This window comes from Phalaenopsis equestris, unplaced genomic scaffold (genome assembly GCF_001263595.1).
Source record: "Phalaenopsis equestris unplaced genomic scaffold, ASM126359v1 Scaffold000899, whole genome shotgun sequence".
Taxonomy (NCBI): Eukaryota; Viridiplantae; Streptophyta; class Magnoliopsida; order Asparagales; family Orchidaceae; genus Phalaenopsis; species Phalaenopsis equestris.
The window spans coordinates 63450-87975 of NW_018165338.1; the positions used below are offsets into that span (position 1 = coordinate 63450).

The 24526-nt window shown below is 33.7% G+C and overlaps 1 protein-coding gene across 6 annotated transcripts in view; it reads right to left on the reverse strand.

Moving 5' to 3' along the window:
* The window catches only part of LOC110032255 (CD2 antigen cytoplasmic tail-binding protein 2 homolog), a 60537-nt gene extending 42184 nt beyond the window's left edge, over positions 1 to 18353 (reverse strand). For all 6 annotated transcript variants that reach the window (XM_020735825.1, XM_020735822.1, XM_020735823.1 and 3 more), the window contains exons 1-4: positions 18189 to 18353; positions 17876 to 18083; positions 4658 to 4783; positions 4420 to 4572 (exon numbers count right to left, since the gene is read on the reverse strand). In XM_020735825.1, coding sequence (XP_020591484.1) covers positions 4420 to 4572; positions 4658 to 4783; positions 17876 to 18083; positions 18189 to 18250 — 549 coding nt within the window. In that variant the 5' untranslated portion in view covers positions 18251 to 18353. The remainder of the gene's footprint in view (positions 1 to 4419; positions 4573 to 4657; positions 4784 to 17875; positions 18084 to 18188) is intronic.
* Positions 18354 to 24526: the final 6173 nt, after the last annotated feature.

Sequence of the window (24526 nt, forward strand, 5' to 3'; positions counted from 1 at the left end):
CGAGTGAGACTCATCTAATTCAAAACCGAGAAAGTGAGACAGGGAGACAAAACAAACAGTGCATGCGAGAGTCAAAGCCACCAAAAGGGACAACGTCTTAGTGTTCATGTGCAGGTGATGAGCGCATGAGAAGGAGATGTAATCCGTGGCATCGAGCACAATATACGGGAGAGAGTAATTGTGTTGATCGACGCCGCACGAGGGGAGAACAATGACAAAAAGTATGTAGACAACATAAGTTGTGTGGCACAAAAACGTTCGGACAAGCATAGTGTGCTAGCGTTGTGTGAAGCGATTGTCCACTACACTGCATGCAAGCTAAGTGCCCGTTTGGGGCAGCTTATTGGGGTGCGGTGGCGGTATGCGGGCGCCGCCTTCGTGTTTGGAAAACACGTTCGCTCCGGATTAATTCCACAGCGCCGAACGCACTTAAGGGTTTTCGTTAATAGGGCGCGAAGCGGGATTGGGGCCGCGTCCTGCGTTGGATTCGAGCGTTAGGTTGAAGATTTCCTCCCGTGCCCTTCTCTGCTCTCCCTCTTCCTCACCGTCGTCCCGAGCTCCTTCATCGTTTAACTTCTTCTGCGCCCCTTTCATCCCGAGCCATAGTCAAGGTCCTTCATCCTCGACACCTTGCGTCGCGAACTGAATTCACACAAGGTTTTTTGTTCGCGTTCATCAACAGGGAGGAAACCACAAATCTTCGACTGACGCTAGGTAAATTCACCGAACGTTTTCTTCTCTCTTAGTTGCCTTTTCTTGTATCGTTGCCATTCTTCTCGCGTCGAACGCTTTTCTTTTGTGCATCGTTGCCTTTTTCTCGCATCACTAAACGCTAGGTAAATTCACTGAACCAGTATTTTATGCCTTCATTTTGTAAGGCATTTTTCTGATTCTTGATAAGGAAATGAGAATTATGGGTTGTTTGGTTGTAGGATTTAGCTTAAATACGTCCAAACAACAAAAATGACATCTTTAATTCCTACAGACAGGTTCTTAGGTTCTTAAGGTTCTTAGGTTCTTAGGTTCTTAAGTTCAATTTTTCCTTTGTTTTGGCTTCAATCCAAGATTTGGATAATCCATCATCAAAGGCAACTTTCTTGTAGTCATTCAAAGATCCAATCAATTACCTTTCTCAAATAATTCTCAAGCAGAGGAGATATAACACCTTGGACGACCCATTTGTTTAAGGGCAACCATGGCTTCCATGCGCAAAGCTGAAGTGAACTTGTTGATCGATTTATGTTTTGCAAGCTAAGACAAACTGGGGCAGAATAGTCATTTATCCAGTAACAGTTGTCAATAAGCCGTTCTGAATAAGTTCCCCCAAACAACAAATAAGTTTATCCTGATAATCTACAGATTGTCAGATTATAAGGATAATTTGTTTATCTGCAGTATATAAATAATCTACAGCTGCCCCAAACAGACCCTAAGTGTCGAGTGTGGATGATAAACAATATTGGGCAAGCAATAATCCACACTGGGGGTCCTAAAGGCCCATGCCTCCATTAGCTCGAACCAAAAAATATTTTTTTCTAATAAATTCTTATTAATTCTCGTGTTTCCCACTGTCCCAAGTTTCGCACCGTCACACATTTCAAAAAAAATAGTTGCTCATTTGATCACCCCATTATTCCACGTCTTGTGACCCTCATCCTGTTATCCCTCCATCCGGCGCTCCCAAGTCGCAAAGGAATGACTTCTTTGTCCCTGCCCTGCATCTTGCAACAAAAACAATTGTTGGCAGACTAATGCCTTGCTTGCCCGCATCTCATCCCACCATTCGACATCTCAAAGCGCAACCAATTGCCATTGGTATATTCAATTTTTACTCTTTCGTTTTCATACATAATTTGTTGAAATTTTGATAATTTTGTGAAGGCCTTTTTTTTCTTAGTTGTTAAGCCATCTACTCATGTAAAAGGAAATTACAAGCACTCGAATGTGGGATTTTAATTTTTGAGGCATTAGTGATTAGACCATGAAAATTTTTGAAATTTGCCTCGTTTAAGATCAAACTTGAAATGTACCGTTTTATTATGAGTATGCATTAATTAGTTGGAAATGGAGATGGAGAGAATTAATATTGCCTATTTGCATCTACTCGTCTTCTTCTTCATCAATCGTCTCTAGATTCTCTTATTTTAATTGGTCTTGTAATTCAGCATGATTTTTTAATTATCATTAAATCTTGTCTAAATCTTAATTTTATATTTTCTTTAAATATTTTACTTTTAAAATTCTATTTTTATCTTTTCATTAGCTTCTACGTTTGTCCTTTGGAATTATATAGTCTGCATTTTTGTTTCAAAATATGATTCCAATCAATTTAACCTTTTCATAAGTAAAACAGAGAACAGAAGAAATGATTTTTGTATGGAGAGCAGTATAATCCTTAGTTATATCATTCTTGAGAGCAAATTTATCTGATTTGTAGTTGGATAGGGTAGAAAACAATATATTCAAAATAATATTATGGGAAAAATATATGGTGTGTATATATACTACATAACTTGTAGGGAGACGTATGATAATTTATGAATGAATTTAAATCATTTGTAAGTAATGCAGAACAGAAAATTTGAATTTTAACAAATCGTTAATGTTTGTCGCAAGTGAAAAGGGTTGAAACTGTGTTTGAAATCAACAACTTGTGCTTTAATTAAAATAAAATTTTCACTCTGCCCTTGTGTTTGATTCCAACAAGAATCTATCTTGAGCATACCGAAAAATGAAACAAAGTGCAAACCTAGTAGACAGGGATGGGCCTAGTAGACAGGGATGGGCTAAAAGTCATAGAAAGAAAGGTGAAATTCTTTTTCTATTTATTTCAAAAATAATTATTTTAAATTTCATTTTAATAAAAAATAATATTATGTTTTTACTGAAAGAGCTCAGAAAGCAAATGTTGAATAATATTCAAATTAAAATACAATAAGGGATTGGGATCATTGATCATACAAAAAAAAAAGAATTGAGGTAAAAGTTTTAACTATAACTCTATTAAAATTTTTTTAGATATATAAACACCTGAGCGAGATTAAATTGAAGAAATATTTTAGGATTTAACTGCAGGAAAATATTATATTTTGTAGGAGTAATCGAAAATTGACCAACTGGAATCATTAATTAAACAAATGAAAAAAAGAGGAAAACCAATATATGAAGTAATTCATAAGAACTAAAAATTTAAGTGAAATAGTGAAGAATCAAATATTTTAATTAGGAATAACACCTTCAATTTTATGATCAAGTGAACTCATCGAAGCTAATATTTAAAGTTGCGGAAAAATAAGTCAAAAAAGTTCATGAAACGATTATTTAATAAAATAAAACTGAGGTTAGTAATTACTTTTCTACATGTACTAAATTTAGTTCTTTTATTTTTTTTAAATACATTAGAGTCCAAAGGCCTTCGTTTGAGTAGATCCAAAACTAAATATATGGAATGTAATTTTAGAAGTAGTAGCTCTAGTGGCATAATTGCAACTATGGGTGATCAAATCATTAAAAGATGTGAGCATTTTAGATATCTCGGGTTTATTTTTCACAATGATGTGATATAGATGGGAATGTTATTAGTAGAATTCGAGTTGGTTGTTTGAAAAGGAGGAATGCATCGGGCCTATTGTGTGATAAAAAATTACCGCTTAGATTTGAAGGAAAATTTTATAAGATGATGGTGAGACCTGCAATGGTTTATGGCATGGAATGTTGGCCTTTAAAAGAGAAGCATAAAACAAAGTTAAGTGTTACTGAGGTGAGAATGCTTAGGTAGATAAGTGGCTTGACACTAAAAGACAAGTACAAAAATGAATCTATCCGTGAAGCTCCAGTGGCAGACAAGATCAGAGAGAGTCGTCTTAGAAGGTTTTATCCACATTAAACGAAAACCATCTGATGATTTGGTTAGAAAAGTAGATGCTTTAGATTCGACTTATGTTAAAAAAGGCAAAGGTAGAACTAAAAAGACTTAGGTATATTGTATAAAAAATGATCTTAATTTATTAGAATTAAATGAAAATATCAACTCAATAGGACACAATGGAGAAAAAAGATTCATGTAGCCAACCCTACTTAGGGGGATAAAGGCTTGTTGTTGTTGTTGTTGTTGTTGTTGTTATTGTATTTTTTTTAAATACACTCGTGTTTGCAATGATTAGACAATGATAGTTTAAACAAACTAAATGAATGTTTAAATCAACTGTCATCAGATAAGAAAGGACCATTATGTCTCACTTAGAGGTTAAAAGCTTTAAACAAAAAAGAATTACGCAAAATGGAGGATTGAATATGATTTTATCATACATGTGCACACATGCAAGTAGGATTGACATCAACAAGAAAAAAGAAAAGTGAAAATGTTATAGTTAAGATACAGAGATAAACACAATGCAAACTCTACATGACAGAACTTACATTTTCTCCAGGCTGAAGAATGCTGACAATTCTCCTCTTCAAAGTTCGTATCTCTTCTAAGGAAAGGTCCTCATATTCTTCCTCTAAAATTTGCCTATCTGGAACCTTTTCTGCAAACCTTGAGTCAGCAGAAACACTGTCCAGCCAAGCATCCTGAATAAATCATTAGAAACACATCAGTCAAGTATTTCCTCATTTAGAATGATAGGTGAAAGCAAATTTGAAGAATGGGAACAACCTCGATTTCCTGCTCATGTCTATACTCAACATAGTTTCCATTTTCATCAAAATATCCCTCCTCTCTCTCTTGCTGCAAATTAAATGGTTCTATTTCAACGCCATCAACCTCAAAGTTAGAATCATCCTGCCAAAACAGATTCCTCATGCTCATCTTCCATTAAGCAGTAATTGGATCTAAAAGCTCATCTTATTCGAAAGTAACAAAAACAAAGGATCAAATTCGTTTTTTAAATAGTGAAAACATTTACGGGAAAGAAACAAAATAAACCTGAAGTTACTTTGCAGGCAACCGGAATTTCCAATAGAATCGTGAAAAGATATTTTCAAAATTTAGATGGTCTAAAAGAACGTAAATGGACTATAAATTCTATCAAAATTTATATGAAAAAGAATGCAAGTATTTTTTACGTGTATTAGATTATGAAGATGCTGCTGGCATGCCAACAAGATATTCAGACTTTTTCTAGTGCAAACCCAACTGAGGAAACAAAGAGAGGGTGGGTGGGTGAGAGTGTTGTGTGTGTGTGTGTGTGCGCGCGCGCGCGCGAGAGAGAGAAGTGTGTGTGTGTGCGCGCGCGCGCGCGTGAGAGAGAGAGAGAGAGATTAAATGAGAACATTGAAAGGAGTGAGAAATGATGGATCATAAGAAAGCTAGACAAGGTGAATGTATAAGAATTCGCTAAGCAGATATTTGTTTGGGTGTAAAAACATTGGCTGACAGATAAACTCCCTCCAAAGAAAATGTGGGCGGCAATTGATTTGGTATAAAATCCAAATATCTCAAATAAATTTCCTACAAAGCAAACACCGATCGGATTGGCTTTCCAATGTAACCTAAAGTTAATTTTGATGTTAAGGAAAAAAATGTAAATGCAAAAAACTTCTGAAAGAACACTAGCAAGTTAATTGCCAATAAGTAGTCTTTGTGAACAAACGTCCTTAAGATATGTTTCTTCAAAAGAACCAGCAAAATCAAAAAGCTATGAAACATTGGTGCCCTAACAAGTTCCGATGGTAATTTTTAACACATCTCATACAAAAGCATGCAACAAGCCTCAAAGTAAATCATATGTCACAAACTAAACAAGGAAAACTCGCATTTGACCCATTCACATATTTGGTTATGTTCGGCCAAAGATCTGGAGAGCCATAAATATGTTAGTCAAGTGTGAGTTACTCAACAACCCAAAACAGCATAATATATAGGGTATTTTAGCAAAAACAAATTTTATACAAACCCATATCTAATCTTATAGGTTCTCAGGAGCAATGACCTCAAACATCCCATAAATATCGTCTCTAAGATCATAACAAAAATGCCATTGAACTTGGCCTACTCGGTCGTGGTGACCAATGCTCATGACATACACAACAAAAGGCGACAAGAACAGCCTACCTATACCATCCTCTTATTCCCTTCCCAATGCAATTTGTTTTAATTTCTAAAATTTTGAAAGATTACCAGTTGCACAAACAAATAATAAACTATGCCTGCATATGTTCGATAAAACCTAAACTGCTAAACCAGAATGATTTCGTAAATTAATGGACCAATTTAGTTAAAAGCACAATGAAACATGCCCGTTAATTGTGGTGTTAATGTTGTGTAAGCCTGGGCTTTAATGTTGTTTTGCAGAGCGTATGATGCTCCTTCCTTTTCAAAGAAGAATATTGGTTCAACGATGAGTTAACATAGATTGATAGTCACAGCATATGTGTGGCCAATTACTTTCAAGTTGATAAAAACTTTTTCTTTTAAATATTTGATTTAAAATGCCATAAATCATTTCATGATTTTAATTTGCTTTTAGTTTGTTAGATAGTATAGTATTATGTAATGTTGTTGTGATAAATATGTTTCATTTAAATGAAGCTTGTTTGTGCTTCACTTTTTAAAGCAAAAAAAACAGAGAAAAAAAAAAGCATTGTGCATCGAACTGCACATTGATAATCTTTCGTTCAAAACATGTTCTACATGCCAAAAGATGATTCCTAGTTTGAAATAAAATCTAACAATATGCACAATGAACAAAAAGTGGATATTTATGGTAACATAATAACATCTTATAGACATGTCATTGAAACAAACCTGTAAATCATATAATTTTATCTTTTGGATATTTATGTTTTTACTGGCCCAAAGATGCAAATATATTTACAATCCTTCCTCCTAAAAAAAACCCAATTTCTTCTTCCTCCACATTAACATCTTTACTCTATTACTACTATGATGGTGCTAGCAATCCTCCCCCAATAAAACAAAACAAAATTGCCTAATGCAAGACAAGCAAGTGTACACATCAGCAAATAAAAGTGTAGGGATTTAATTATTTTATTTTTGGGTAATCAAGGAGGGCACGTATGATTTTGGAGGGAGACTTTCAAATGCATTAATTATTTTGGAAGCTTGCTAATCAGCACAAATTAAGGAAACTTAGTTGTGATCATGAACGGGTTGGGGGCACAGTAATCTTTAGAGGGAATTTTGAGATGGAAATTCAAAATGCTTTCATGTATGTGCATCTTCTCCTTTTTGCTGCTTTTCATTTATTATTTATACCCCATGAAAAAGGGACTTGATTGTCTGCAGAATTGCATAATGAAGGCGGTTGGCTGCCAGTTTTCAAAATAATTTATGAATCTACCATAGTTAACATTTGCAAGCCCTAAAATACTTCTCTCTCTTTCCTCACTTACTCATTTGCATCAGCTCCACTTTCCTAAGACCTTAAAATATTTCTACCCCTCGTATAACCTAGCCAATGAACCATTACAGATCATCCAAACATCACAATGGTTGTAGAGTTTCGTCTATTTCTAACTTGACTTGTATCCAAAACTTGGGATCAACTTTAGAACATACCTTGTGAATATGTGTCTTACCTGGTTCTTTTTCCAACCCCCACGTCTCCTCACATGATCTGTGATCCTAATATGGCGTTATAGCTTTTGATCATCTCTCAGAAGTGGGGATGCAAGCATCCAAACTCTCTTGATTTTGCCTCTGATATTAGCAACTCTAGCAGTAGGAGCTTGTAGATAAAAAGTTTCAAATTATATATGCTCGAAAAGGAAGAATCAACCAAAAAAATATTGTCATAACTTTCCAAATATACCAAGCTCCAAGTTAGATGATTTTAATGTGGCCACAAGGCTTTTTTGTCTATGTCGGCATATGTTCTAATCAATTTTTCTTTTCATCTGCCAATATCATAGTCTGCTTAAAAAAAACTGAGAAAAAAATCCAAACTTTTATTTGAATGTCATCACCCGTCCCAAGAAAGGCAACAAGTTTAAACATGATTAGAAAGTTCCAACCCTAACTTTGTTTTTTTTTATGCCAAAACTAGTCATCAATTTCCAAGTCTTCCATTAACCACAACATAATCACAGCCTTTCCAGTAAATCTAAAATCCTTGTCACCGTATTCCCATCATTTGGTATGAGAATTAAAGTGGCCCAACACCCTATACTCTTTGTTCTAAAAGATGGAAAATCAGCAATTCAAAGAGCCACAACCACAGCAAGTGAACATCTTATCTTAGAACTTCCTCGCCAAGGTTTTCTTCCACCAAAACACTTTCATTTCAAGAGTAGATCTTCAACTTCAACAATAAAAATCTTCATCTTCATCAAAAGCTGCATCACATGGAGTTAAGAGACAAATCAAGTGCGACTTTCAACAACTAGTTTAGATAGGAATAGTCGAATAGATTTGATTTCCCTATACAACAACAACAACAACAACAAAGCCTTAATCCCACTACGTGGGTCGGCTACATGAATCCTTTTCTCCATTGCGTCCTATTTAGTGTCATATTTTCATTTAGTTCTACTATATTAAGATCATTTTTTATACAATAAGCCCCAATCTTCCTAGGTCTACCTCTACCTTTCTTAACACAAGTCGAATCTAAAACATCTAATCTCATAATTGGATCATTGGATGGTCAACGTTTAATGTGACCAAACCATCTAAAACGACTTTCTCTAATGTCCGACGCAGGAGCTACACCAACCATATCACGGATATATTCATTTCGCATTTTGTCTCTAAGTGTAAAGCCGCTCATCCACCTAATCATTTTCACCTCCGCAACACTAAACTTATTATTATGCTTCTCTTTTAAAGGCCAAAATTCAGCGCCATAGAGCATTGCAGGTCTCACCACCGTCTTATAAAAATTTCCTTTCAGTCTAAGCGGTACTTTTCTATCACACAAAAGGTCTGAAGCATTCATCCACTTCAACCAACCAACTTGAATTCTACTATTAACATCCCCATCTATATCACCATCGCTTTGAACAACGGACCCAAGATATCTAAATCGTTCACACCCTTTGATATATTGATCACCCAAAGTCACACTTCTATCACCAGAGCTACTACTATTATTTCCCTATCATGAGTAAAATAATAAAACCATAACTTCTAAATTCTCTATTTTGGTATCTTATTATTTGCAATTATTCAAGGTTTCACATGTTTATTGGCAATCTAAAGAGGAAACATACCTCACCAAAGTAGTAAACACCACCTCAAGCCTAGCATAACCCATTATAAACCTATCCTACCTTTATTAACTTTAGTTAAATATAATGAGCAATGTGTATGACAAATCAAAAATATATCCTTAAGCCTTGAATGAAATTTAAATTCATAATAATTGAAAGTATATCTTCATGCCCTCTAACTTCTGATTTTTAACTCATACATGCTTTAATATTTAGGCAATTAGTTAAGGAAACATGTAAAAGGACTTAAAAAAATTTTAGAAAGCAAAATATTTACAATCTTTTCATTTGCAGGATTGTATTTCATCATAGAGAGAGAGAGGGAGCAAAAAAAATTAAATATATAGGTGACTTGTGTAACTACTAACACAAAAGAACTTTATCAGAGCTTAAACTATCTGAGAGTTTAGGTTGTAAGCGACACTTCAAGACTAACATAACTCAATTCCACCAATAGATTTTTATCTTGTTGCATTTCTACCCTTCATCCAAAAAATATATATTATTTCAAAAACACAGCTACAGTTGCATTCTTATTATAGCCCAGCATTATGCATCCTAAATCTTATCCATTAGCTCAACAGAAAAAGATAAATGGGTTAACAAATGATATAAGAGATAAGAATAGGGATCAATGATATGGAAAACTGGGGGAAAACACTTACTGTGAAAGAATTCATGTGCAACATGAAAAGCTGCTGCACTACATCTCTAATTACAATGACATTACAATGAAACTTTTCAAGCATTTACAATTTGTAAGAAAAAAAAATATATTAAAAAACTGATGAGAATAGTTAACTAAATTCCATATCCAATATAACACTAATAAAAGAAACCCCAACTTCATAATTTCATTGTTAACAAGATATTTACAAATCACTTTATGTGACCACGAGGTGCCTTGATCCCTCATAACATTGACATCATTTTAGGGCGAACAATGAATTGATGATGTTAATGTTATGCACAATTGTCATAATAATACTGATATGTTCTTAAGGAAACATACACAAATACATACATACATATATCTTGACCTAGAAAGAGAAAAATAATAATTGATCTCTCCACTGACTTCACTCAAAATTCTGATTTAAAATAACAGAATAAATCTTCTATATAGTTTTTTTTTTTTTTTTTTTTTTGGGGGGTGGATACATTATTTTTCGGTTTAGGGTTATAGGGTATAGGGTCAGAATTTGAGAAAAGTGTATTATCATCTAATAAAAATTATAAAGCATTCGGATTAGAATTTGAGAAAATATAGTTTGGCTTCAACAATTATTATTGTTATCACTTATCTCAATAGTTATAGATATTGATGCAAATAAATTTACAAATACTCCAACATTTATTCAGCATATGGAGTATTAGTCCTCTCAATTAACTAAAATACTTTCAAATCTTCAAAGAAGAGTTTATTGAGTGGAGGGTATTTAATGATGAACCAGGAGTGTCATCATCAAATCGCAAATCATGAATTTAATTGTTATTTTAATATTATTTATTCAAGGGGAAATGTAGGATTTGAAGGGAGATTTTAAATGCATTAATCATTTTGAAAGCTTTTAAAACAGCTTAAATTTAGGATCCTTATTTTCAATAATGAATTATATCAAATAGTACAAATTTAGAGTGGTTCACTGGCTTTCTAGAATAGAAGGGAGCCAAAAGAGGAGTAGGAGGCACAGGATTCCTTTAGAGAAAAATTTTGTGTGGGAAATTTATAATGTTTCAATTTATATTTTCCTTCTTTAATACTACCGTTTATGCATTAATTATACCCAATGATTTACTAAAAAATAAACTTTTAACTATGCAGAAAATTCGATAAATTATATTCCCTTATTTCTCAATTATCAAATTACAACTCTAACTTAAAAGGAAAAAATACATGACATAATAAAAAGAATTAAAAGAGAAAAAAAATTAAAAAAAGGAAAAGTAGAATTCCACACTTCCCCTCAAGCTGGATCATAGATGTTGTACAGATAGCTTAGTATTCAAATCAGTGAAAATGACTAGAGGTAAAGATTTACTGAAGACAACAACGACTTGAAGATGAGTGTGAATGTAGATTAAGTGTAATGTCTCCATTCACTTTTTCCAAGATAGAATGTCTGTCAATCTCAATATGCTTGGTCATGTCATGATGCACAAGTTTGCAATACTAATTGCAGCTTGTCTATCACAGAATATCTTTATGGGATTAACAGTAAAGTATCTCAACTTATTTAGTAACCTTTAAATCCACATTACTTCACAAATTCTCAGATTCATTGCATTTCACTCAAACTTTGCACTACTTCTAGAGACTACTACTAGCTTCTTGCTCCTCTTGGTGACAAATTTTCCCTATACGTAGGAAAAATACCCAGAAATGGACCTTTGGGTCCATGAATTTTCATGCCCAACTAGCATCAGTGTAAACATCTACCTCTATATTGTCTAATTTCTTAAACAGTAACCATCAGTCGAAAGTCCACTTAAGAAATTTCAATATGCTGTAAATAATCTGCAAATGATCTTCATTTGAACTATTCATATGTTGACACAGAGTAAGCAATATCAGGTATACTATGTGATAGATGGATAAACTTATCCACCAATCTCTGGCATCTACCCTTCTTCACTGGTGTGTCTTTTCTTCCCCTGAATGTAACCTTTTATTTAGCTTCATATAAGTCTCAACAGGTTTGCACCACAAGATTTATGTCTCTTTTAGTAGGTCTAGAATGTATTTTCTTTGGGATATCACTATATCCATCTTGGATCTAACGACTTTCATGCCCAGAAAGTATATCATCGACCTTAGATCCTTAATTTCAAATTCAGTGGCAAGAATCTCCTTAAAGTTCTCAATCTCTTTTCATCATATGTCAGGATCATATCATATACATAGACAATGAATATAGCTTTATTGCCTCTTTGTGTATGTTTTATGAACAGTATATGATCTGTTTGTCAATGAATGTACTCATTAGATTTCATAATATTGACAAATTTGTCAAACCAAGCCCTTTAAGACTATTTGAGATTGTAAAGGAACTTTCTCAGATTACAAACTAAATATCTATTTGAGTCATTTTACAGTCCTAGTAGGATTTTCATATACACTTCTTCCTCAAGTTCTCCGTTCAAAAATGCACTCTTGATGTCAAGTTGATGTAGTTCCCACTTTTTATTCACTACTAAGGAAAAAACTCTCACAGTGTTTAACTTAGCCACTAGAGCAAAGGTCTCTTGATAGTTTATCCCATAAGACTGAGTGAAATTTTTGGCCACCAATCTAGCATTGAACAAATTAATGCTCTCATTTGCTTTGTACTTTACATTGAACGCCCCATTTGCACCCAGCATATCATTCATCTGAAGGAAGCTTTGAAAATGTCCATGTGTCATTTAGGTCGAGAGCTTGGATCTCCTCTTCAATTGCCTTTTTCCATTCTAGAATTTGAAGTGTTTCATGAACGAACTTAGGTATCTGCACACTATCAAGATTAGATACAAACGCTTTAAAAGTTGATAACCTCCCATATACAACATAATCTTGAATAGGATAATTTGCGCAACTTTCCTTATCTTCTCCACCGGATTCCACCTCCCTTTGAACTTCAGAGATGTGTAAACTTCCGTTTGGTTGTGAAAAATCTTGTGGTTGTATGTTGTTTTTATCCTGCTCAGTATATTTCTTTAACCTGGCATAGACATAAAGTTCCTTGTTGCCAACCTCAGGTTGGATGTTCTCAATTGGTGAAACTTGGAAGACAAGATTGTTAAAAGGAAGTAAAAATGGATATGATGACTCTAGATCGGTGCGGGTATCCAGCATAGTTTCTCGAGTCTAATATTCACCCGAAATCTCCCCCTTAATATCAAAGTTTGAGAGGTAAGATTGGTTTTTAAAGAAGAAATCATCCATGGAGGTATTGTATTTTTTTTTATAATAGAAAAATAACACTTATACCCTTTTTTTTAGAAGCATATCCAAGAAAGATACATTTTATGGATATTGGGTCAAGTTTTCTAAGGTTTGGTTGGTATAAGTGAACAAAAGAGTAACTCAAAATTTTTTTAGGAGAAGGCTCAGACATGAGGGTATTTTTTTCATCACAATATCGAGAGGGGCATTGAATTCAAGGGTATTGTTTGGCATTTTATTAAAGATTTAGGTAGCTATGAGCACAGCACATCCCTATAAAACTTTTGAAACATTTTGAAAAAAACATTATAGACTTAGATACCTGAGGATATAATTATTCTTCCTCTCAGCAATCTCATTTTATTATGGAGTATCAACATAGAAAGCCACATGATGTTATCATTCTTTGCAAGGTAGGATCCAAGAATGCAGTCAAAGTATTCATTTGCATTATCAATTTTGAGAATCTGAATTTTGCATTGAAATTGAGTGCATTGAAATTGAGTGAAAATCATATTATAGCAAGACTGAAAGATTTGTTCAATTTCAGTTTTTTCCTTCATGAAGAATATCTAACTAGTTCTTGTGTGGTCATTAATAAAAAAGATAAACCATCTGACTCTGATGATTATTTTCTATTTCGATGGTCCCCAAATATCATTATGAATGATGGACAAAAGTTGTGAGAATTTGTATTGAGACAGGGGGTAAAAATTACGAGTATATTTAGTCAATTGGCAAATTTCAAACTAACAAAATTCTAGCTTAAATTAATAAAGAGGTGAAGATACAATTTTGCAACATAATGGAAGTTAAGATGACCCAGACGACAATGTCATAACAATTCTTGACTTTCAACCGACTCTGACACAATAGACTTGGAAATATGAGAAGAGAAACGAGAAGAAGATGTTTATGTGTAAAAAAGAATAGATTTTCTTGAGCAAGTATAGACATTAACGCAATTCAGTACTGCTAATTACCTTCCCCGAATCTAACCACTAAAGTTCACAAGAGAATGAAAGTTAGTAACGCAGTTCAAAACATGAGTAAGCTTGTTAATTGAAAGTAAGCTACAATCTTATTAGGCAACATATCGTACAGAATATAGTTGAATATCTTTGGAGACTTTCATTTCTCTTTTCCCAACAACCTAGAGTAAGACCATTGGCAGATCTAACAAGTTGTTGAACTTTTGATAGTTGGTGAGAGCATGAATAAGTCATGTGATCAAAAGTACTTGAATCGATTAACTAGGTCGAAATCTTCCATTATTAAGGAGAACATGAAACCTTGTTGCATCATCAAGCTAGTAGGTAGCTCAGTTATGCTTAAAAGAAGTTGAATACACCTCCAATTATTTTTTGGTGAAGGGCTAGGATTGGCTAACCTTCAGAAAAGGTAGCAGTGTGGGCCTTACTACCCAGGTCATTCCACCCTTGCCCTTGCTCCAATTTCCAATCTGCAGGTTCTCCATATAATTGTTGACACTTATCCTTTGTGTGACCAAGTTTCTTGCAATGTTAACACAAAGGACGATTCATCTTGACTTCGATTCATGGAAGGAGTTGTATTGTGGAGCATTCAATGCTAGAGAATCCACATTTTCTCCCATCATGAGCTTCTTCTGACTTTTTCTCTTCTGACATCAGTAAAGGCTCCCCTAGTGGTAAGGAGAGACTTCATCTCCATAATTCTTCTTCTGATCTCATCTAAATTCATATGTAGACTCAATAGAAACTTGATCATCATCTTCTTCTCCACTATCTTTTTATATAACATAGCATCTTGAGAACATTTTCACACATAAATATCATGTATACATAACTAGTATTATGTATATGTGTTGAAATATTGAGTCACACTTAACTCTTCTTGTCGGAGCTCATGTAATTTTGTTTCAATCTCAAACTATTATGTTGTGTTTCCAGTACCAGAATAAGTCTCAAGTGCAACTTCCCAAATCTCTTGCGTTGTCTTATAAAGCAAGAAAATTTCTTCAATCATTGTGGTTATTGAATTGATCAATCGACCATGTGATACTGGATCTTCCATGAGCGATTGTTAGGATTAGAGGGCTAGAAAACTGTGTCATCTATCGTGAGATGTTCATCTTTCTCTTTGCCACAAATGAATATAAACACGAATTGGGATCCTTGAAGAAAGTTACGGCCATTGAGTTTATGGTTTGTGATAAAGTGAGAGTTAAGGGGTTATTTCGGTAGAATTTTTATCTCTAATTCAAAAATAACCTCATTAGTAGAGCTAGACATGCTCATTTTGTACGTGGTAAAAAGCCCTCCGTGTTTGAGGTGGTTGCTACAAAATAGGACCGGTTACTATTAGAAAAAACAGGAAGGTCGGTTGTCGCTTCTGCAACAAAGGAGCTTGGGAGAGCGGCTGTAGTTGCTGCAGCGGGATGGATCCGGTAGAGGAGAGTCTGTAGTAGGGACAGTTCCATATGTAAGGAGGATCCGACATCATAGAAAAACAGAGGAAGGTTGTTGGTTGGGAAAGGGAGCCAGAGCAAAAGCTGGCAGGGATTTGACCCGCCTGCACAGAAGAAATAATACTCCGGCATTGGGAGAGGCTTCAGACAATGAGGTCTAGCGATCAAACTACATGACAACCAGTTCAAGCGATCCAAAAAAGCGAAAAACCCGGTCAAGCGATCCAAACGAACATGTGAAGCTGACAAGCTCTTCAAGCAAACTATTCAGACCAGCGATCCAGGAGAGCTATCCAGACGAGTAGACGATGCAGTCAAGCCATCCAAATGAAGCTAAAATCCGAATGATGTACACCACCCTAACTTAAGAAGAAAAGAAATATGACATAATAAGAAGGAATAAAAGAGAATAAAACTAAAATAGAAAACTCAAAATTCCATAGATTTCTTGCAAAATGATGCATAAAAGATGGCCATGCGTAGGCTTGCATATTGATTTGTAAAATAACCACAATTAAGGTTTATGAACTCTAGGAATTCCACACCCCCCCCCCCCCCCCCCCCCCCAAACACTTGTTCTCCTCCTGTAGTGGTGAACAATTCACATAAAAAATTCATAACTTATAACTCAACATCCAATTGTCATAAAATAACCACTATTAGTTTCCTAGCATCCCCAAATTCAAATCTAAAGGTCCTAAACCTTCCCAACCAGCCCAAACATAACACAAAAGTTTTAGTCCAAAATTTGTCCATCACTTCTTAACCAATCATCACTTTCCTAGGCTTCCATCAAGCATAATGTGCCACCATTTTCTGTCCAATCCAAGTTCTGCCACTAGCCCCTCATCACTCACCATAACCCAAACCTAACAAACTTTCATATCAGTTCATAGATAATTCTCATTATACTTCCTATTATGAACACCACTAATTATCTATTAACTTTTTCTAATATTATTTAGTCATCCACCGCATGCTCGGAATGTTTTTATTTCCCTCTCTTCTAGTTTTGAATCGATATGTATATTTTTCACCTCATTCTCTTTCTTTTTTGTCCACAACCTCCATGCCCCAACAACTTCCATGTCAGTTGATATCTATTATCCTTATCCTCCTAATTCCCAATTCCACAATTACCTATGAACTTTTTGTGATCTTTTTTCATCATCTGCACACTCTAAGAATGCTTCTCTCATCCCATCTTCATAACATTGTATTTGCATCTTTGTTTTCCCACATCGTATTCTCTTTTCTTATTCTTCTTTGCATCTCCAAATCTCTTTTTTCTTCCCTCCATCTATCTGTTTCTATGTATAAATATACCTCCATCCCACCTTTTATAGAAATAAAAACTCTATTCTAAATGACATTTAAGCACATCCATACCCTGATAATTGGCTCCCCTCAATATACAGTACCCTTTTTTTGTTTGTTATCCCATGTCCATCTTTGAAGATCTCCACACTTCCTTCCCTCCCTATTTCCCTCTCTTTTTTCTCAATAGAAGTAAGCATCCATAAAATCAAATAGATCACAAAACAAAAACGAGAAATATTCTGAAACACTTCAACATGTCAACAATGAGGAAGGGATTCCACACTCATGTTAAAAGAGGGTATATACAAAAAATTTCCCCCGACAAGTCACGCCCTTTCTTTGCTTCTAATATCCCAATTACTTCCATTTAAGACAATTTTTTTCCTTCTAGGAACAATACAGGTTCAAAAGAAGCCCCAAAACAACAACAATAATTTGATTAATTTTCTACTCATTCAATTATAAAATAGTAATACTCCTTCATTTCTTCGATCGTCCTTGAGAACCTCTCAATTGATTTTTTGTTATCCTCCACATGCGAAATAAGTTTGGCAACAAGTGGGCAATTCAAGAATTTTGTTCGATTGTATGATTTTAGGCTATCAAAAGAAGAATTCTACCTTATCCTATGATAATAACATAAAAAAACATATGTACCATGCTTTAAATCGAAAGGGCATGGTTTGACATCTCTCATCCAGTTCAAAAAAAACAAAATGGGAGGAAACCAATGTACAGAAAACGGTTGATTTCAATCTTCATTAAAAACAACCAACGGAACAAGTCTTAAGGATTGTATGGTTACTGCTTTAGCAACTTTAGTAAATCCTGGATTTAAATTTGTCAATTTTTTTTTTTTTCTGCTGGGCAAGTTTAAGGTTATATCCTATTTGTTACCATACAGCCCCATAATGAAACGATCTTTTAACCAGGACAACGAAACGCAGGCCAAAAATTACAGCTAGAAGAGACTTCTACACTAACAAAAACAAGGTAGACAATTATACCTCGTATTCTTCTTCAAAAACTGTAATGTCCGACGAGCTTCCGAGGAGGTCCTTCTCCCTTTTCTCAATCCGGCGCTTGGCTCGCTCCTTCGCCGCGAAATTAGTACCATTCTGGAGATTCGAATCCCCATCGTAACCATCTACAGAACCCAGACGGACTTCCACGTTTGATTTCTTTCCTTTAGGAAACCTCGGCTTCCTCTGCTGCCTGTATTAACTACCAATTGCAAGATTATTAAAGGAAAACGTTCGCCAGAAACCCTACTCTTTCACCTCAATGGACTGCAAAACAAGATCGAGAAGTAGCGCGTACGGAGGATGCTTGTCATCGTCGTCACCGATGAGAGGGCGCTTGAGTCCTCTACCTTCTTCCATTCTTTGAACCAGAGGACGGAGCTTACTTCCGTTCAGCACGTCAACTTTGGAGCGGGTTCAATTTAGCGGTTTTGGGACGGCGCAAATGCGTTCGTGCGTTCGTCCTGGCGATGAATTAAATTAAAAATAATAATAATTACATACCTATATAACATGTCACTAGGGTCATTTATATCTACTTATCTAATAAATTTCTATTTTTACATTTAAATTGTATAATTCATGTATGAAAAACTGTGCTTTACTTTTAAAAAATCGTTAATAATTATATGTTTAATATGGTATGAATGATTTATTTCTTATAAATATAATTATTAAAGTTTAATATTACATAATAATATATGTGATATATATATATATATATATATACACTATATGTAAATGCCTTCCAAAAAGAGCTAAAATTTGTTGCTTTGTCGCAAAAAAAATTTGACTGCATGTCTTCAACCAATTGTCATAACTTTAAAAGTAGATTGATTTTTTTTTTCTAGAAAAAATTATAGATAATAATATTCATTTTAAGTTAAAATATCTCTCATACATCCACGGTTAATTTATTCAGGCTCATTCTGAATAAAAGTGGTTCAAATTGATTTGTATTTAAATTTTAGTTTGAACCTCGCTCAAATGTGATTCAAATTTTGATAAAATTATAGTTTGAACATTCTTTGAACAATTATCAAACAATATTTCATACTATTCATGTAAAGTTCAAGAGAGTTTTCGAACATGATTTTAAACTAATAGAATATGATTTTAAAAAATTATTTTTATTGAAAAATAAGGGTAACGCTTGCGCGTCCACCTACTATCGTAAATTATAATATCTACTCTCTCATTTTTGGAGATGATAATCCAGTGCCCGTCCGAAGTGCATGTTGGTCACTAGTTTAGGAGGTCTCTTTGAAAAATCATGTCTCATCTTGGAAAGTATGAACACAGCTTTAGAAAATGTTTGAATAATAAGGTTTTAACTGTTGACATAGCTCTTTAAAATTATGAATCAAGTTTGAAAATATATGTTCAAGCACTAATCTAATTCAAATTGGCATTTGAGCAAAGTTTGAACCTTCTCGAATTAGGTTTAAAAAGGGTATGATAGTATGTACTACAACAATTTAATCAAAAAAAAAAAAAAAACATATCATCATAATAACATGTATAACAACATTGAGAATAACTAATAAGTAATAATTCTATAATAAATATCTTAATGAAACTATTTACATTATATAGAAAATTGAGGATAGATCATCAACAAAGTGAAGGAATGACTTCTAATATCAAATATATTATGATATTGTAATTTTGATGAAGAAAAGAAGTAAAATTAATCATGAAGAGATGAACACTTGGCTTTACAAATAACTCAAATGATCTTTCACGCCATGATAAATGCACTTACATTACATCACATATTTTTTCTTTGCAGAGATTCTCCTTTCTTATTTGAATGACCATTATTTGACTTCATAACTAGGGAGAGAGCAATAGCATTTTCTTATATATCAAACCTTAGATATGTATTTATTTCCATTTAAATGTATAATTTTGACATATGCATTCAGGCATGCTTCCTCTATATACACTTTTGACTATTGATTCATGCCAAAATATTCAAGGTGGAAGAGTGTTGAATTAATGTCTTAGCATTGCACGAAAGTCCAGCACACACTAGAGTAATTAAAGAAAAGTAAGTATGAGAAGACGCCTCAATTCTTACGTGAAAAGCCATCGAAAGGGTGAAAAACCATTGGGTCTAGCCTGATTGAAATAATCAATTACGAATGGTGAGTACACATGTCCACACTTCTGAATTAGAAAAGATTTACGCATAAAGATGATAATTGTAAATGTACAGTAGTTTATTGATAATAGACATTGCCTGATTGTAATGAAGGTAATTATCATTGATAGCAAGTTGTAAGGGTCGTAGTCAATTGTTATGAAGACAGTAATCTTGTGAATATTGTGGATGGTGGATGTAGTGTCAATTTTTTGTATAAGAATAAGTTTAAATTAGTTGGTTGTATGAGTTGCTAATTGTTACTTTAGGAGCATTAGTTGGCTATAAATGTCAGAGTTGGAGGATACATAAGTTGTGAGTCACATAGATCATAGTTTGTCACGTTGGTCATAGTCGCGAGCTGTGATGACGTACATATGTCGCAGAGGCTGGTTTTGGGAACTACATGAGTTGTAGATCACATAAGTCATAGTTGATCACATAGGTCGTAGCGATGATGTTCATAGGTTGTAGAGGTCAGAGTTGAGAGCTACATGAGTTGTGGACCACGTAGGTTGTAGTTAGTCACATAGACCATAGTGGCAAGCTATGAAGATGTTTGTATGCAACAGAGACTGGAGTCAAAAGTTGCAGGAGTAGTGGACCATGTAAGTTGTAGTTGGTCACATAGGTTGTAGTGATGAACTATAAAGATACTTATAAATTGCAGAGGTCGATGTCAGAAACTATATAATTTGTGGACCATGTAAGTCATAAATAAGCCATAGTAGTGGGTTGTGATGATATTAGTAGGTCGTGAGGGCCAAAAATAGGAGCTGTGTGTGTATGGACCACATATGTCATATTTGGTCATGTAGAACACAGTGATGAGCTATAATGAAAGAGCATTTTAAGAGTTTGGAGAAAATCACCATCTACGGGGTGCATTATTACACAGTATTTGAGATGCATTATCGCATCATATGTAGGGTGTGTTGTTACGCCGTCATCAAGCTGTATTGTCACACTGTATTTAGAATGCATTATTGCATTGTATGTGAGGTGTGGTGTTACACCATCATTGAAATGTGTTATCACACCATATTTGAGGTGCATTATTACACCATTTTTTTATGCGTCATTATATTGTATATAGAGTGTGGTGTTCTATAGAATGTCCCATTAGTCAATAATGTTTGTCGAAATTTTGTATCGTACAACGTGATTCCAGATGAAGTTTTATTGCAATGAGTTGGGGCGGCCGATGGACGGTGTTCAATAGTGTTCAAGGCTGCATAAGTCGGAGACATCCATTGGATTTATAGTGCAAAAAAGATGTTAGACTTTGGTTCCTCCTTCAAGCTTTAGTCTTCTTTTGGCTCAAGATCTCCCCCCCTACCATATCAAGAAGAGGGTAGGGTTCTATTTATGGAGTCTGGAAGAGGTCTCACTGTAAATAAGAAAGGAATTCAAACCACTTTATCAAACGACCCAAAAAAATCTCTTGATCGGATGATGTTTGAAGAACATGAGTGCCTTAATGATGTTAGAATTGAGTGATATTGAGCTCATTGGATTTGTCTTACCCAGATACTTAACTTGAATAAAAGCTTGTAAGATTTAAAATTCATTTAACCTTTCAATTATGCAATGAAATCTTTCAAAAGAACAACTTGATCTGGGCTTAATTTGACTTGGAATGGTCATCCCCGACATAATGTGTGTAATCTTAGTGTGTAATTACTTCAATTTCAATCTTAAAAGACGACACCAAAAACGTGATGCAGGAACGGTAGTGCACTGTTTAATTTATATATCAAATAATTCTCTTTTTCTTTTCACAATTTAATTTTATACACTAGAGATACTATGCCAGTGCACATATCGTTTCAAGTAATATATGACTTTATTTTTAAGCCTCAAGTATTGATCCCACCGTGAAAATGAAAACTCTTTTTTGAATTTAGTAAAACTCTATTTAAACTCCAAACAATTATCTAGGAAATAAGGTCGCAAGTTTATGTGTGAAAAAAAGTAACTAATTCCTACAAATCCTAATTCAAACCTTGAAAAGAAGTAACTAATTCCTACAAATCCTAATTCAAACCTTAGAGAAAATGTTAAGTATTTTTAAACTAGTTAAACTGAAAAGAGTTCAGAAGTCTTTCCCCTTGCAATGAGATCATCACCAGTGTATGAATCAAATGTTTAAAGGTTTAAACGAAGTTTTGTGACAAATAGAAACAATTCTATTCTTTACTCTCTTCCGGGTGCATAAAGAACATTGGCTAACCAAGAGTTAAGTTCCTAAATCTGAGGTTATGTTGGGTAGGTTCTAACCGCTCACTTCTAGATTACCCACTATAGGAATCAAATTATGTAAAATTCTTTCCCCTTGCAATGAGATCATCATCAGTGTAGGAATCAAATGTTTGAAGGTTTAAATGAAGTTTTGTGACAAATAAGAGCAAACATATTATTTACCCTCTTTCGAGTGTATAAAAAACATTGATTAATCTAGAGTTCAGTCCCTAAATCTAAGGTTATGTTGGGTAAGTTATAGCCTCTCACTTCAAGGTTACCCATTGTGCCCTCTCTTTAAGACTAACCAATCATTAAGTTCCAAACTCTATATCAAATTGGTTAAGGTTCCAACCTGTTACCCTAGAATCACCAATTTACACCCCATCAAACCTTATCACTTTATCTATTTTCATTAACCATTATATGCCTTATTACCCACCTTATTAATGTGATTCTTACTAGTTGAGGAATACATAGCTCTCCCAGATCATTATGACTTAAAAACAAGTTTTAACATACCAATTGGTCAAATTGAATATGTAAATTAAGTACGGAATAATGAATAATCACAAATATGAAATAAGAGAAATCTTAAACAATTCTAATCCTACACTATATTAATTCTTATTGCAATGAGAAATATTAAGAAAACTACTCAGATCTCATGGGGATAACAAAATAAAAAAAAAGATTTATATTAAAATTCAGGTTCACACAATAACCAAAACTAAAAAAAAATACAAAGTACTTATCTTAAACTTCTTCTCAAGCAAATCATCTAAAGTTCTTTTGAGGATTTCTTAACTCTCCTTACAATTTCACTCCAAGACACACACACACACACACACCACACAACACACACTCTCCTCTTTTACCCTTCACAAATACTCGCCACAGTTGGGCGCCTAGGCGCAAACCTTTTAGAAGCCCGGTGTAACTACCCGACGCCTAGGCGCCAATTCATTTTGTGCTTCATTGCTCCAATTAACCCCCATGTTGTTCCAATTTCGTTTCTTTTTTCTCTAAAATTTCATCTTTTGTATCTACAACCAAAAACAAGCAAAATATCTTTCATTAATGTGCAATATCATTAAAAATGAGCATAAAATGTATATATAAAAATATCACATTTTTTGGCATGTCAATTCCCCCAAACTTAAATATTACTTGTCCTTAAGTAACTCATTTATTTTATAAACCAAATGTTTTAACTTATGATAGTGGGTTTTATTAGAGATTTTTATAGTTTTGCCCCATAAAGGTAACAATGAGACTTTAGAAAAATGTTTAATAACTCAAGTTAGAATTAGGTTATAAGAGTATCTAGTAATCAATTTACGAATTCTGATTTTATATTCATTTCAAAAATAATTGTAATTTATCAAACTTAAGAATCCTAGAAGAATTAAAATATAGAATTATATGAGAACTCTAATAGTAAAGATCTGACTATTACATTTGAAATTGATAATAAGTTTAGAAATGTAAATAAGTTTCTTCCTTAAGATGATTCAAGTAAAGCTAATTTTTTATTAGGCATCCCCTCAAGTTTCTCCTCACTTTTTTATTCTTTTTTATTTTGTTTTTTCTCTCTTTTTTTTCAGGATCTTTTTTAATCATCACTCTTTTATGTGAGGATTGTTATATCTGGATAGCCTTTAATGATTTTGAACTTCATTATCCTCTTTTTAAAGTTAAAAAATTCTCACATTTATTCACTTGATAATGTGTATTGGTATAAAAATGATTATTCATAGAGACATAATTCTTTTTAAAGTATAAATCTAAGATCCTTAGTGTTACAAAAATACAATTTTTTTCTATTATGAATAGTAAAAGCATATTCATATCATTTTATACCAAATATCTTGAACTCCAGAACTACGCTTTATCATTAAAAACTTTTGCTTAAGTTTAGTATAACATTCATATACTAAAAAATAGTTCTTTAAAGATAACACCACATGCCACATGTTATATTTAAAATAATCTTGAAATATATTCTATTGATGACAAATAAAGTCTAGTTTTTAAAAGTTGTTCTCCCTCCCCAAAACTTATATTTTTAAACAGTTCAAAACATTTTAGTACAAAATAAGTGTGAAGAGAGAAAAACTTAACAAAATAATTATCTATCACAGGGTTCTAAATATGAAAATCTAGCATGTACACGTAGTAAAAATAGGTATGTGTAGCAGTAGTAAATCTCAAATCAAAAAGTATAACATAAAATTTCAAAGTAAAAG